This window comes from Nanorana parkeri, unplaced genomic scaffold (genome assembly GCF_000935625.1).
Source record: "Nanorana parkeri isolate BGI_ZX_2015 unplaced genomic scaffold, ASM93562v1 scaffold90, whole genome shotgun sequence".
Taxonomy (NCBI): domain Eukaryota; kingdom Metazoa; phylum Chordata; class Amphibia; order Anura; family Dicroglossidae; genus Nanorana; species Nanorana parkeri.
Window position 1 is genome coordinate 2,287,530 of NW_017306358.1, and position 15,810 is coordinate 2,303,339.

At 41.7% G+C, this 15,810-nt stretch overlaps 1 protein-coding gene across 1 annotated transcript in view; it reads left to right on the plus strand.

Moving 5' to 3' along the window:
* LOC108783831 (vesicle transport protein SFT2A-like) overlaps positions 1-7,291 on the plus strand; it is a 232,709-nt gene extending 225,418 nt beyond the window's left edge. The window contains exon 8 of the mRNA XM_018552508.1: positions 7,142-7,291. Coding sequence (XP_018408010.1) covers positions 7,142-7,181 — 40 coding nt within the window. The 3' untranslated portion in view covers positions 7,182-7,291. The remainder of the gene's footprint in view (positions 1-7,141) is intronic.
* Positions 7,292-15,810: the final 8,519 nt, after the last annotated feature.

A 15,810-nucleotide genomic window follows, 5' to 3' on the forward strand; every position in this document is an offset into this window, starting at 1 on the left:
CATCGCGGTCGTGCCTGTGGTGGGGCCGCTTCTGCGGCCCGCGGCAACTGATTTTGTCCCTGGTTTTGTGACCTAGGGGGGCCGTGGAGCTTTCCTCGCTGGGTGCTGGACACTGAGATGGAGGATGGCTGGTTGGGGACAGCGGGCTGCCACCTCCGCACTGGTGGTGGCTGCAAGTGCGGCCTGCGGGTGAAAAAATTTAGTCCCCGGTTGTTGCGGTCTAGCATGGCATGAGTGGTGGGCCCCCTCCATGGGGCCTTGGCTTGGGAAGTTGGTGCCGGTCCGCTGGGGCCGCAGTGCTGAGAGGCGGATTACCGCCGTGGGCCACGTGTGTGACCCGAGGCCGAAAATTTAGTCCCCGGCTTTTGCGGCCTAGCAGGGAACGGTTGGTAGGCCCCCTCCACGGGGCCTTGGCTTGAGGGTTGGTGCCGGCCCGCTGGGGCCGCGGTGCTGAACGGCGGATTTCCGCGGTTGCGGCCGCGTGTGACCCGCGGCCGGAAATTTAGTCCCTGGCTTTTGCGGCCTAGCGGGGATCGGATGGTAGGCCCCCTCCGCAGGGCCTTGGCTCAGATGTTGATACCGGCCCGCTGGGGCCGCGGTACTAGACGGCGGATTACCACGATTGCGGCCGGAAATTTAGTCCACGGCTTGCGGCCTAGCAGATCAGCCGCTTTTTGCTCCCTGGGAGGGCTTTCTGCTGGGGCTTCCGGTCCGTTGCGGACCGAGGTGGCAGGACTCCACAGTCTCCAGTGGTGACCTGTATGTGCCGGTAATGGCCCCCAAATCTAGTCCCCGGCCTTGCGGCCTGGTGGAGCAGGGGCGGCCGCCATTTTGGTTTTGGGCAGCTGCCCCAACTGTTTGTGTAGCTTCCCCATGTGTAGCTTCCCCATTTGCGCCCTGAGGGGCTCTGGGGGCAGGTGGGGTGGTCCTGTCTGCCCTGGAAGGGCCAGACCTGCTGCAGGCCACGTGGCTTGTCAGCTGTTTTCTGGGTCACTCTGCCTGGTGCTGGGGAGTGTTTGGATGCCATACTGGGGCGTGAGTACACGTTGCTGGGTGGTCTCCGTGACGCATTCCTGGAGGGTGCTGCGGTTTTGGAGCGCGAGCACGAAACTACCTCCGGGGCCCTTATGCGACCGGTTCTGGCTTCTGCTTGGTCTCCCAGGCTCTGACAGCATGGACAAGAGCGTGCGGGGAAAATTCTCTGTTTCGCTTATGTGGTATTGACGAACACTTGGTGCAGGGCCTTCGGTATGTCTGCAACTCGCCCCTGGAGTCGAGCCTGTCAGTGTCGGCGGTTACGCCTCGCTGGTAGCTTTGGCTTAAGTGCTGGTCGGCTGACCAGGCTTCCGTGAGAGCTCTGATGGAAGTTAATGAATATAACAGAAAACTTCAAAAGTTAATGAATACAACAAACTTTGAATAAAAAGCCATAATGACAAATTGATGCTGTATAACCAACACGATCATACAATGTAGATGCAGGGATAGCTTGTTCTATACATCAAGAAATAGTAATCTTCCCAGCTGAAAAGGTTAAAAATTAGTCTCTACTAATAACAGCCGTGTGCCTGTCAGACGGAAGTCAGCAAAAATCTCAATTACCGGAGATTGGCCCAAACACCTATGTCAAAGACAAAACCTTTACGATTGGTCATCTTTTAAATAAAAGAACAGGAGCGTTACCTTAGGTTCTGATGAAGGGGTCGTGCCCCTGAAACGCGTAGACCACTTTAACTCACTGGAGCAGAGGACGCTGATTTGGAGATCCCCTCAGACTTCCCCTGCTGGAGATGTTATATTTTATCGTTTCTTTTATGCTTGCGATCATTGGCTTTCGTATAAGTACAATTTCAGTTGCGTGTTGTACCTATCAAATAAACTTTTACACTATGGAGGCGCTCTGTTTTGCTTTTGTTTCCCAGATCGATGGTCTTTTTTGACCGGTGGGAGCTGCCTCTATGGTGTACCAATGAATTTCACAGCCGGATTTATCTGCAAACCGGGGGCGCCGGTATTGTCTTTTTCAGTGTTACTGGAGACTTGTCAGCAGGTGGGGGGTTTGGCCACCAGCAGGGGCCGCCCCCAAGCCTGGCTTTGTCTTTTGTTATGTGCCTAGCGTCCTACTCCTGCAGGTGGCGATATACCCTACCATACAGGATCTACGATCTGTTGCCCCGTGTCCTTCAATGAACGGAGAGAAAAGGATTTTACGGTGAGTACAAAAATACTATTTTTTTCTTTTTTTTTTCTTTTCTGTTATTTTTACTTTTAAAATTCCCGCCGGTTCCGCCTCCTTGCGACGTGGACGTTCGCAAGTGAACTCTTAAGACAAATCGTTTGTGCACTGTGTTGGTGTTTGTGTTGTGATAAAATGATACAGGCATACATTTAATCACAGCGTATGAGTCCTCAATCTCTTTTTCTGCAGCTTCAACACTCAATGAATGGAAAGCACTGAGTACAGTGGCTTCCCATTAATAACTGGTGATAATAAAACAATTACTTTCCACCAGTTAATGAATGGGTAGACGCATGTATACTGAGGCTTCCAACCCATTGAGAAACTCATGAATGAACAGGAAGTGATGTAAAACAGTTGTGTTCCGCCGTATGCCATACGTCGGGGGCAGCGAAAGGGTTAATATTGAGAAGTGTAAGGTTATGCATTTTTGGAGGTAAAAATACGCAAGCAATCTACTCATTAATGGGCACTACACTGAGGGAATCAGAGGTGTAAAAAGATTTGGGAGTCCAAGTGGACATCTGCCTAAAGCTGGCCATACACCTACAGATTATCTGCAGATTTTCTATGGTCAGATGGAAAAAGTGCAACAGATTACTCCATCTACTCTAATCTGTGTGGATGGAGGAATCGCCCATTGGGCCAAGCTTCAGTATCTTGCTAGTCGGCCCAGCTGGCTCTCAAAATACCCGAACAATGCCTGTATCCAATCAAATCCATAATTCTGCCACTGTACAAAACACTAGTTCGGCCTCATCTTGATTTGCAGTTCAGTTTTGGTTACCGATCCACAGAAAGGATGTCCTTAAGCTGGAGAGAGTCCAGAGAAAGGCAACAAAGCTAATACAGGGGTTAGAGGACCTAAAGTATGAGGAAAGACTGCATGCTTTAAACTTGTTCACTCTTGAAAAGAGATGACTGAGAGGGGACATGATATTAATGTACAAATTGTTTGATGGGATGGTGATGGGATAATTAGTAATAAACTGTTTTGACTGTAAGTTCAGTCAAGAACTAACAGTAAACCTGAATCTGGAATAGAAAAGGTTTCATCTTAAACAGCAAAAGGGATACTCTATTGTGAGAGCTGTAAAATTGTGGAACTTGCTTCCACAGGCAGTGGTTTCAGCTGAGAGTATGGAGTCATTCAAGACCCGTCTAGATTCTTTTGTCAGTGAGCAAGATATACAGGGATACAGGTAATCTTAGTAACTCACACAAACACAACCAAAAGGTTGAATTCGATGGACCTGTGTCGGTATTCCGTATATGCGGCGGTGACACTGTGATAGTGTAGAGTGTATTGATCTTTATGAGGTGTTGGGGGGGGGGCAAGTTGATATTGTATCAATCAATTTGCGTTACTGTACGATCTGCACTGTGTTAGTACATTAATTTGTTGGGGAGCACTGTGGGATAATGCACTAATCAGTTAGAAGGCACTTTGATCCTGTGATAGTGTGTGCATCAGTTAGGGGCACTGTGCCTGCTGGCGAACTGCAATACTGAGTAACTGCAAGTCACTTTATAAAAAGTAATGAGAAAGTTAGTAAACACATAAATCTTGAGCATTCCCATTAGGAAATAATAGTCATGACCTCCATGAATGGTGATACTACCCGGTGCATACCTTGCTCCATGTATGCATAACTTGAGCACTCAAGGGTGAATACTGCTATGTGAGGTGTGAGCTCTTTGTTTGCTTGGAAGGTCAGATCCTGGATCAAAAAAATCAACTAGCAAAACTAAGCATTAACAATATGCAGAAGAGTTTGGACCCTACACATCAGATGCTGGCTGGGCCCAGTATAGAGGAGGGTGGGGATATGGAGGTGCAGGATCCAGAGGTGGGTAGCTGGGTAACAGAAGGCAGGGTAGAGGAAAAAGCGTTAGAGGGGGTAGTCCATATAGCATCACTTCCGGTCCCATAGCTGTCAGTGCTGGGCTTCTGAAGCCCAGCTATAAGCTATTGAAATTATTAAAATGAATGTAAAAAGAATTTTTCAAAAATGTTAAAGTCCCCCGAGAGCACGTGCGTCTTTACGTAAACATGTGTCGGGTGCGCCTACGTATGAAAACGACAATCACGCTACACATGTAGGGTATCTCCGCGCACGCCGGACTGAGGGCAATAATTCTAGGGCCAGTATTTTTGGGTATCTCCAAACTGAAGACCTGTGTGGGCTTTTAAAGCGTCGTGGACTTTTTGGGGTACTGAAGTTTTCACGGACGCACACAATTTTTAACCTGAGCATGTTGGGTATCTATTTACTCGTTGTAACCTCCTCTTTTATATTTTATTTTAAAAATGGGTATTTTATTGTGTTTTGGGGCATTTAAGTGCATTCTTCACTACATTTTGAGGTTTGATCAGGAGTTGTGATAATATCGTGCAACATAAAAAATTGCACCTGCCACCATTTTATTCTATAGGGTCTTGGCTTTCAGAAAATATATGTTTGGGGGTTTTAAGTAATTTTCAGGCCCAAAATGTGGAATATAACATGGGTGCAATAAATAAAAAAAATGCCTCAGTCAGGGGTTAAAAAATCTGCATGTGTTGACGTTATCATTAGTACTAACCAGCATGGATTTATGAAAGTTCATTCTTGCCAGACAAGTCTTTCTATACTTTGCAAAGGCATTTGATACAGTACCCCACAAATGGTTAATTTACAAACAAAGGTCGATTGGCATTGAAAGAAACTGTATGTACATGGGTAGAAAACTGGTTGCAGGACCGCATTGAGAGGGTAGTGATAAATGGCTCATTCTCAAAATGGACCTTAGTGCAGTGCCCCAGGGTTCAGTCCTGGGGCCAATTCAGTTTATCCTATTCATAAATAATATAGAGGTGGAAATAGTTCGTAACAAGACATAGAATCCCTGGAGCAAGACCTTGGGAAAATTAAGGAGTGGGCAGCAACTTGGCAGATAAGTTTTAATCCAGATACTTGTAAAGTCATGAGCTAAGAACATGTATGCAGACTACACATTGGGAGGAGTTTTGCTGGAGAAAATCAGAGATGGGAAAAGATCTGGGGGTCCTTATAGACCACAAACTTAGCAATTGCATGCAATGCCAAGCTGCAATCAATAAAACAAGTAAAATACTAACTTGTATTAAAAGAGGGATTTTTTCACGGGATAGAAATATAATTTTACCACTTTACAAAACACTGGTAAGGCCCTATCTTACGTACGCAGTTCAATTTTGGTCACCTATCCTTAGCCGGGATGTCCATGAGCTATAGAAAGTTCAGAGATTGGCAACTAAATTAATAAGAGCGATGGAGGGCCTGAGTTATCAAGAATGCCTACAAAATGTAAATTTGTTCTCCTTGGAGAAGAGATGCTTAAGAGGCAATGTAATCTCAATTTACAAACTTGTCAATGGGGACAGCAGTATTGGGAATGCACTACTTAAACCAAGAACTTTGAGGAACGTGCAAGGGCACACCAAGATGTTTAAGGGGATGCGGTATAATCGTAAGCTGCACAAGGGTTTTGTTTTTTCACTGTGAGAATGGGAAGAATGTGGAATTCACTTCCACAGATAGTTATGTCGGTGGAGAACATAAACAGCTTAAAAAAAAAACACTTGGATGAGTTCCTTAGTCTAAAAAAACAAACAGGATTATGGGAATTCCTAGCAATACACACAAACACAAAATATAGATGGACGTGTGTCTTTATTCAACTTCACCGACTATGTAACTATGAGTTTTTTCTTTAGAACCTATAGTGTATTTGGACTGTCATGTCTTCGGAAATGTACAGAATGTGTCCTGTTTCATTTTTGCATCCATATATATTTCTGTTCATTTCTAATGCTGTTTATAATGTTAATTCCTGTTTCAAGTGAGGAATCCAAGTAAAGTCTATTTGTAATTAGATTCAGATTTCCGTAAGTGATGTTTATACCAAATCAAAGCAACCATGAATTTGATAGAGGTTCTCATCCATTGATATGAGTTACAAAACACCACTGTTCTTTGCATTTTTAAATAATTTAAATATTTTTCTTCACCTGTTTTTCTTTTTTGTGTATGGATGTATAAACAATTAATACTGCTAACTCTGCTGAGCAACAGCCACTGGCCTTTAGTCAACACTTATCATAATCAATTGTTATATATTATATCACAATACATTTATTTTTAAATTAATTTAATAGGTTTAGGTTTTGCAATACAAAAAACAAGAATAATTCATCTTTTACTGGTGTACTACTCAAGTGCACCCATGATGCAGAGCTGTTTTTGTTTTGTTTTTGTTAGATAACTTAGGGAAGGATTAAACTCTTTCTTATGTTTTAATTGCTGTCTGTAAAACTTTCTAGCAAGATTCACCCTTCTATTTGTCCCGGTGACTAAAACAGAAAGTGAGGGGAAATTCAGAATACTTAAATTGTCATCAGAACAAGAGGTGAAGGAAAAATTGGGGACATCCATTCTTGTTACAACTAAAATTGGACATATGTTCACTTTGGGAAGGTTCCTCTTATTTCTTCTTGCATCCCCAGGACAGGTAAAAATAAATCTCCCCTGCAGGACACAGCACGCAGAAATAATCCTTTTCTACTCTATAGTCAAAAGTTTTCACTTGAAGTTTTTCTTGGTCCGTTTAAACTTTGAAATCTGTTTTTTTTTTAACTCGTATGTTCCTCTATAATGGTGCTAAATGGCTGCCTTTACCTTATCTATATGGTCAATTATAGTCTATCTTGAAAATTAAAACTGCTAACAAAATATCCCACTGTTTCTCTTTTGTAGACTTAGAAGAATAATATTGCCTTCTAGAGAGATACAATGCACATAAGTTATTTTTAGTTTCAGTAGAGAACACCTAAAGTTTATTGCCTTTACCTAATATGTCTTCTCTCCCTCTTTTCCCAAGGGATGCCATTATTAAATGCTTTTCCAGCTGTTTGAATTGAAGTGCAAACACAAGATTGTTGTTGCAAAAATGGATGGACCATTCTGACACCGCTTTTTTGTGCAAAGCACAAATATATGATTTCAGTAAACAAGAGTTTTTTTCTAAATGTATATTTACGGTGATATGTTGGTTGTAGCTACTGCATTTGAATCTTTTCTAGACTCTTCTCTTATTACTTCACAGTGTTCTACTTCAAACCTTATGCTAGTTTTAACAGATTTGAAGATTTAATTAATCTGCTTTTTTGTCTAGTCCTGTTGAAGTTAAAAAAGATTAGGTAAGGAAACTAAAAATATACATTTTAAAAAACAGGAATGTCCCAGCATATGTAAACAGCACTTTTGCAATCCCTAATAAAAGTTAACTACAATCTATAACATGTTAGCATTACAAAAAGTATATAACATTGTTAGTTTCTTTTATTAGCAGAGAAAATAAAAAAAAACCCACTGTGAACAGTGAAATCCTTCTTTGTAGCATCCATGATTTGCCTGTGTATTTTCGCCACCAATAATGCAGGAGGCATACTCATTAGATGTCATTTGACCCAATTTTCAGTAGGTCTAATAGTGCTTGTGTAACTTACAAAGAGACACAGGGGTCTGCAGCACCTTCGGACATTGGTTTTGCTAGACCTTCAGTGTCTGTGTGGCTCCTGGCTTTGCTTTCAGTCCATCTTCCTATCAAGCAGAGAAAGGGAGTTCCATTTTTTAGTATGCAGTTTCAATACCCATTACTCAGCTTATGGTCTATATACCCTGTAGTTAATTTACCACAAACATGTGGTGATATCTTGCACAGGTGGGGGTAAAACTTGCCAATAGCCCAGTAAAAAGTAGTAGAGAAAAGCTGAGAATGTAAAAATCTTTAATAGTTAAATCTGTATTTATTATTCTTGTTATTTTTAATAAAAAGAATAACAAAACAGTGATACATAAAGTACACAATGGTATAGAAAACATGACCTATGACGATATCATATTAACGACAATGCCAAACATCAGATAGTCTGTAATGTTAAAATCAAGTCTGAGTATAAAAGACAATAATGAATATGTCAGGGAAAATCGTATTAAGAAGGTCTTGTATACATGTATCAGGTGACAAGAAGAAAATATTAAAATAATAGAGGCATGAGTCTCACCACAATAGTACATCCCATGAGACAGTGAAGTTTAGAGTACATCGGAAGACCAAGGAAAAACAAACAAAGAAAGACCGGAGGTGTGACGGCCCACGTCAATTGGATTATGTCTCGGGAAAAGAGGACAGACCATATGGGCAAATTTGAAAAAACCTGGTCCCCCTGGATTGATAAGTACTACTCCTCACCAGCCTCTCGCCGACTCTGTGTTATATGAATGACCTCCAATACCCGACCTCCTGCGTCACACCTTCAAGTAGCCCGAAAACCTTTCTCACTCTTCCCTTTCTCTTTGTCTCTTCCTCCCCTATGTGTCCCTTTGTCCCCCTCCCTTGTCTTGTCCTGTCGGTTAGTTAAGCAGGGTGTAGCAGTTTGACACGCTTGGATACCCCAAAGGGGGGCACCACAGGCTATTTTTCCATTAGAGTGCATTTCTTTTCTCTACAAGCTGGGGCACCTCCGGCACCTGTGGGAATGGAGCCGGGGGCTTCGTTTGCTGAGAGCACGCCATGTTAAATAGTGGTGGAGACATCTCCACCCATACCAGAGTAGAGGGAAGCTTTACGCCAGTGCCCTGTGTTCAGACGCTATAAATGCAATGTAAACGCTATCCTGCCTGTCAATACATCAGTCACCTGTAGTTGTCACAGTTTGTACGACTGTCGTCTCAATAGCTGAGTGGCATTGCCGCTTTTTTTTCTGTCTCTGTCACAAGTATTCTACAATTTTGTACTCAATAAATCCAAACTGTCCACAAAGCATAAAAATTGTCCTACTTGTCAACTTTTATAGCCCAAAACTCCTCCATCCTCATAATCTTGTCCATAGTATTGACCCAGTGGGGGATAGACGGTAGATATAGATGTTTTCCAGAAATTTTGAATAACCTGACGTACTGCTGAAAAAATTAAATGAAGAATAGATCGTTTCAATCCCTTTTTGGACCCTGGATAGATAGACAAGAGAGCAGTTTCTGGGGAAGGTGTAAGGGTTTTACCATAGAGTTCTGAACTAGTATACAAAATGGATGACCAAAATTACTGAATTAACCTTCCTGGCGGTAATCAGAGTGTGGCTCCGGGTTAATTTTCAGTACCAAAAGCGGTAACCCCGAGACACACTCGGGATTACACTGTAGTGTCACTTACCTTGTCCCTACGAACCCCGCTGTGTCCGCCGGCTAATGCCGGCATCCGTCTTCCGGGTTCCTTCCCTGCCGGTGTCGCGCGCGCGTGGGGGGCGGAACCAGCGGGAAATTAAAAAGGAAAAATATTGAGATAATCAGACCACCAGGGAGGTTAAGGGACAATTCCACCATACGTGTAGGTATGTAGCCCTATTACCTCCGCATCGCCACCAAGTGTCAGGAGCATGAGGAAAAATATGGTGTATAGATACAGGATCCCTGTACCAGAGAGAGATAATTTTATAAATTTTCTCTTGCGTATAACATGAAACAGATGATTTGAGTGTGTGAAAGAAAGTCAATTCCCAATTCTCCACCGAAATGTTTGCCCAAATCCCTCTGCCATGACTCGCGGAACCCAGGTAAGCCAGCTGTATTATTTGAAGAGAAGTTTATAAAGGTAAGACAGAGTGTGTCGCGGTGGCTATGGTAAACTGCAAAGATGTTCGAAATCCTTAAGAGGCCTGCCTAACAAACCTGTGAAGTGGAGTAATCTACAGAAGGATATTAGTTGAGCCACCTCAAGCCATTTAATCTCCCGAGACAGTATGGGTTGCAGAGGTCTGAATTTACTTGTGGTAAGATCAACTAAATCTTAGTGAACAGAGTCACTGTTAGAATATAACTAACAATACTAAAAATGTTTATAGGGTATTATTCATATAGGGATTATGAATGAATGTTAAGAACATAAGTGATGATTGGTTTTCTATATATTCATTTGTTCAGTTTGGGAATATACGCAAGCAGACTAAAGTCCATGGTTTTGTTTGTCTAGAAAAAAGAAATACTAGAAGTTATTTGCTGCACATATGTTACTCATCAATCATGATGTTAGAGATGGCTAGAACCTCCCACATTCCTAATTACTGAGGAAGACAGTGTGAGGGTCGCTTTGCAGAATATTCTAAATCAAAGTTTATGAAGTGTTTACAAACTATGAATGATATCTCTTTACTGTAATATTTCTTGATTAAGTTATTCATATAAGAACATTGAATTATGTATAAATATTGATACATGCAACATTATATGGTTTATATGATAGTTGAATGCATTTTAACTTATAGTTAAGACAAGGAGAAAGGTGGGAGCATTCCTCCCATCCCCCTCTCCTACTAGTGGTCTTAAGAGTTTGATTTCAGCTGTGAGGAATCGTATGTCCCAGAACCGTTATGTTTTTAAAAGGCTATTCATGGCAGAAGGGCGGGACATTCTCACAAAGGAAAAATTGACCTATTCTCACATTCTAGAACACTTACACGCAGATACAAGATTCAGACACACACACAGATATTTTAAACTTTTACAAGAACTTACTTACATTTACATAACTTTTTATATTTTGTTTTATGCCATGTATCTTGTAAGCATTTGTAACTTTGTAATTAAACACATTTTTGAGTTTTATGCAAGAACAGAAGCAATTTTCTCTTTTCAACTTCTTCCACCCTATATCTTCAAGACAAATAATTTGATATAAAAAATAATATTCAATAGGGACTGAGCCTGTCATTGGAGATCTTTTAAACCAGGCACCGTATTTTGCGCTCAATAAGGCGCTCCGGTCTATAAGACGCAGGCATTCTGTGACAGGGATTCTGTGACAGAAGCTGCAGTTCTGTGACCGCTGGGACAGCGCCACGGTCTCAGTAATCACACAGAGCAGAGCGTCTGCTCAAGGGGCTCTATGGTGAGCTCCTATGCCGTCGTCACGGTCCCCCAGAGGACCATTGCTTGAACCGGCTTTGAAATCTTTATGCTTTTACTTTCTAACGGATATCCTAATGGACTGCATTCTATAAGACGCATTTTGGATATGTCTATTCGCTACTACTCTGCTGTGAAATACTCACTTTGATACTATACAGCAAAAGGAACATGGCTACATTTTGGAGTGCTACAAAATAATATGAAAGGATATATTACTATGTAAACAGGGACACATCAGCTGTCTGATTCACAGACTCAGGATCTGCATTACTCGTGGAGGGTAATTATAATATATACCATAAACTTTTTCAATCGAGCCATTGTAGGGAAAGCTCATTTTTAGGAAGTTTTAAATGTTAGTCCTATGTGGTTTTTTGTATTCAATTTTCTATGAAATTAAAACTTTGATATGATATTACACTTTTTGATACTTTAATTACTATAATACATTTAGCTCTATGGCGGGATCTCCTCTTGTTTAAGGGAACCCTACTTTTTCATATTATTCAGGAGACCCAGGAGCGTTTGAGTCGTTGCAACCCCATTCCCTTGTGTATATAATAAGTACAGATTGCTTTCATTAAGTCAATGTTTTATGTCCATTATCAAAAGAAATATGATGACCCTGATTTATACAGGGTCATCGTAAAGGAGTAGTGCATGTTCACTTTCAAAGTGAAGCTCCACTTTTCTTTGTGAATGCAATTTCCTTGTCAAACATTTTAGTCCAAATGTAAACTAAACTCTTGTAGCGCCAAGCCCCCCCCCCGGGCAGCTAGAATATACGGGTCTTCTGTCCCACACCAGTGATGACTCACCCTTACCTGGACACCAACACGCCATTTAGAATGGTCTATATTAAAACTAGCAATAAGCCCTGGAAAGAGATAAACTGGTTTACAGAATTGACAATATTAAATGCAATGATGCAATACAACAGCTCAGCAAATTAAATGGAATTGGTGTTTGTTCACTTTAACCGCCAGTGAAAGCCTTGTCTGAAATGCACTGAACGAGTGGTGAATGAAACTGTCAGTTGCACAATACAGAAATACTGTTCAGCCAGTACCCAAAGAAATATGACTGAAGATGGCAAAATATGTCTCACCATTTAGATCCACTTTATATATCTTCCTTGCAACAATTGGTAGCTTGATAACTGTCTCAGCCGACTGGATGGCGATGGATGCAACTCAGACCGCAGAATCCCCCAATCTGGATGATGTTGGCTGCAGAACAGAAATCTGCCTCTAGATGTCACTGGACATCTTCAGAGATCAGACGAAAGGGTAGCATAGCATACTAAAACTCCCCTCTCAAGCCTGCACCTTCCTTTATAGATCTCCAGAGGAATCAGACTCTAGCCGTACACAAGGGACCCCCTGTCTGGCTGCAGCACACCAGTTTGTCTCTCTCCCTGTGTCTCCCCTCTGAATCTCCTGAGTCGACTCTCGTCAGGTGGTGAGTGGGGCTAAAAGGCCTGGCAGCCAATCACAGCTCTCCTGGGTTGCTATCCTTTGTTGTTAGGGGTGGGCTTTCTTCTTAGCTACAGCAGTAACCAATCCAAGAACAATCCTGCAGCTGCAGCCAATAGTCTCTCCTCCAGTCTCTATCTGTGGGCTGTCAGTCTAGCCAGAGAAATGCAATGCAGTGTTTCAGAGAGCAATATACCGCCGGTGCTACAATTTCATAGCCACTGTTGTCCTGATTAATGTAACTGCTACAGACCAAAAAAGTCAAATTGTATCCTTTATGAAACTGCACTATCTTTACTGGTCCATCATAAAGCCTTAAAGTCCAATTTCACCTTTGGAAGTGATTAGCATTTATTGTGGTAATGTATAGGTGCAGTGACATTTTTATGACTCATGTTGCAGGCTTTCATTGTTTCTATGAACTTTTTATTAGGCCTGAATCCTACTGTCCTGGGAGAAATACCAGACCTCATATTACCAGGAACAGAGATTCATGTGCTCGCCATAAGTAAAGTTTATTCAATACGCATTGGGCAGGATGTCAAGACAAACATTCTGCTACGTCACAATAGGTTACACAAGTTTTTAAGTGAATACACATTACCATAATTGATGGGATACATCCCAGTGACATCCCACACTGGGCAGGCATGGAAATACAAGCTATCCAATGATATTATTATTTATTTATCACAGCAATTAATTGGTTAATGGTCTAAAACCGCAAAGTCACTCCCAAAAATTGCCTCATTAGGTACCTATTTTGAAAGAAACCTTAGTCAATCTAGACATTCATATTTTAAGGAAGTATGGTCACTTTAACAGCTCACAAGCCTTAGACCGTTATAAAAAAAAGGAAGTTATGCAAAACTTTTAATCTGACAAACAAGGCTGATGAAACCTTTGTTCATCATCGTTTGAACAAAATGGAGTCTTGAACATAAATACAAAATGGATTCTTAGCTTAACCAACTTTTCCACCTCACTACAAATTAAACATTTTCTCCACAGAAAAATCAGTCTAAGGGTGCCCACACACCTTACGATAATCGCGGGAACGTACGATTATCATAAGGTGTGTGGAAGCCGTGCGACCTCTACTAATGTAAGGTTTTTAACTTAACTTACGAACATGTTAGAAAACCCGCCGAGCATCGTACGATCTGCCTGTCCAAGATAGGCAGGTCGTACGTTTTTTTTAAGTACCTTACAACCATCGCAAGACAAAAGTCTTGTCGATGGTTGTAAGGTGTGTGCCCAGCATTACACTGGGGTCAGATTGCAAAGCAGGCTGTAAACAGCTGCTCCCCTCCCTGTGATTTTGTGTAACATGATCACTAAACAATAGTTCTGAATTTGCAGGGGGTGTTGCCACTATGAATACTAATCAATGGGGGCGAGAGAGCTCAGTTGATCACACAGATTGCTTGCAGAGCCAACATATGCTGCTGAGCCTCCTTGATTAAAGGAACTGAACTCCAAGGCAAAGGACTAGCCTAGGTTCTGACTTGTTCAGCACTTTGTCTCTGTTTGGAGGCAGCCTTTTTGGTAAAGGCAGGGCTTTGCTTCCTCATGTCCGAACCTCCAGCAAGGAGAACAGTAAGCAGTACAATATATCACCAAATACATAATACATCACCAAATCTTCTGAGACTACCAATCAGAGGCAGCAGTGCTTTAGATCTCAAATTGCAAATATACAACTATGAAGCCGTAGGCACAGGATTGCTTAGGCACAGCCAGGAATTGTGCTGCTTTTTTTTAGGAGACATTCCAGATAAAAAGCACAATTAACATGCTGATTACTATTAAGGCCTGGTTCACACCTAGGTGTTTGAGTCGTAGAAAAGCACTTTAAAACGCCCAACACTAGAAATCCCAGGATTTTTTTTACTGGCCCCTGTTCACACCTGAGCAGCAAAACGGCAGCAGTAATATGCCAAACACAGAAAAAAGTACATGAGCTTTTTTTGGCAGTTTGCAGCTTGTTTTCCCCCATAGATTTCAATAGAAACACGACAGCAGCATGTTGCACATTCTTGTGTGTGTTTTTGTGCTTTGTACGCGCATTCTTACATTGACCACAATGTTTCTTGAGCTGCCAGTCAAAACGCGCGACTTCGTGTATGCGCATTTTCACGAGTGCAAAAATGTGCCAAACGTGCAAAAAGAAAAGCACGCTGAACCCGCGAGTACAAACATACAAAAACAATGCCATCCCGTTGTGAACGGGGCCTTATTTTTTGAGTCCAGGTCCAATTTAACAACGCAAATTTTACCCATAGCTTTATTTCTTGTTTTTATAAACTTTCTGTATTATCCTCCTCAATGTAATTTTTCAAGATTCATTGATGTCTATGTTCATTTTTGCTGTTTATTTTTCTTACAAAACTAAAATATAAAATAAGGAAACTGATAGGAAGGAAAGAATCTGTTCATCCATTAGACATCAGCAACAACAAAATCTGTGGGATGCTGCAACCTTTTAGATGCTGGTGCAGTTCCATAAGCTAAATTAAGAAGATTTACACTGTGTAAATGCTTCTTTTTCAACTGTTGCTCACCTGCATGCACAGTGAAAGGGTTTAGAGCTCCAAATAGCCCTTTTAACTGGTTTACAAAGAAGAAGGTGGTCAGCTATATGCGCTCAATGGGGAACAGGTGAGTAGGACATAAGCCCTTCCATGATGCATTACCCTTTGTATGACATAGAGGGCACTGAAGAGCTTGTTGCCTATCAGCATTGGTGCTTTGGGAGAAGTTTTCCTTTGACAACACTTATCAAAGCACCAAAATGCTGGAGGGCATGTTGGCTGACATTAGCCTGGCACGGGACTGCACACTTGCACTATGAGGAACTCTGACTGGCACAATCACTGTCTTCATAAAGCTTCTAAATAAAGCTAATGCAGCTTTAAAATTTGTCAGCTGTCCCATCTGTTGCATTATAAATACAGCAAATTAGACTAGCAAATGTGCTCTGTAAACATCAAACAGTGATATCAGGTGCAGAGAAATACATCATAAATACATGCTTCAAAGCAATGAAAAACAGATTGGTTACTCCAATAAATGAACATGACTAAACATCTTCCACTGAAATAGTATA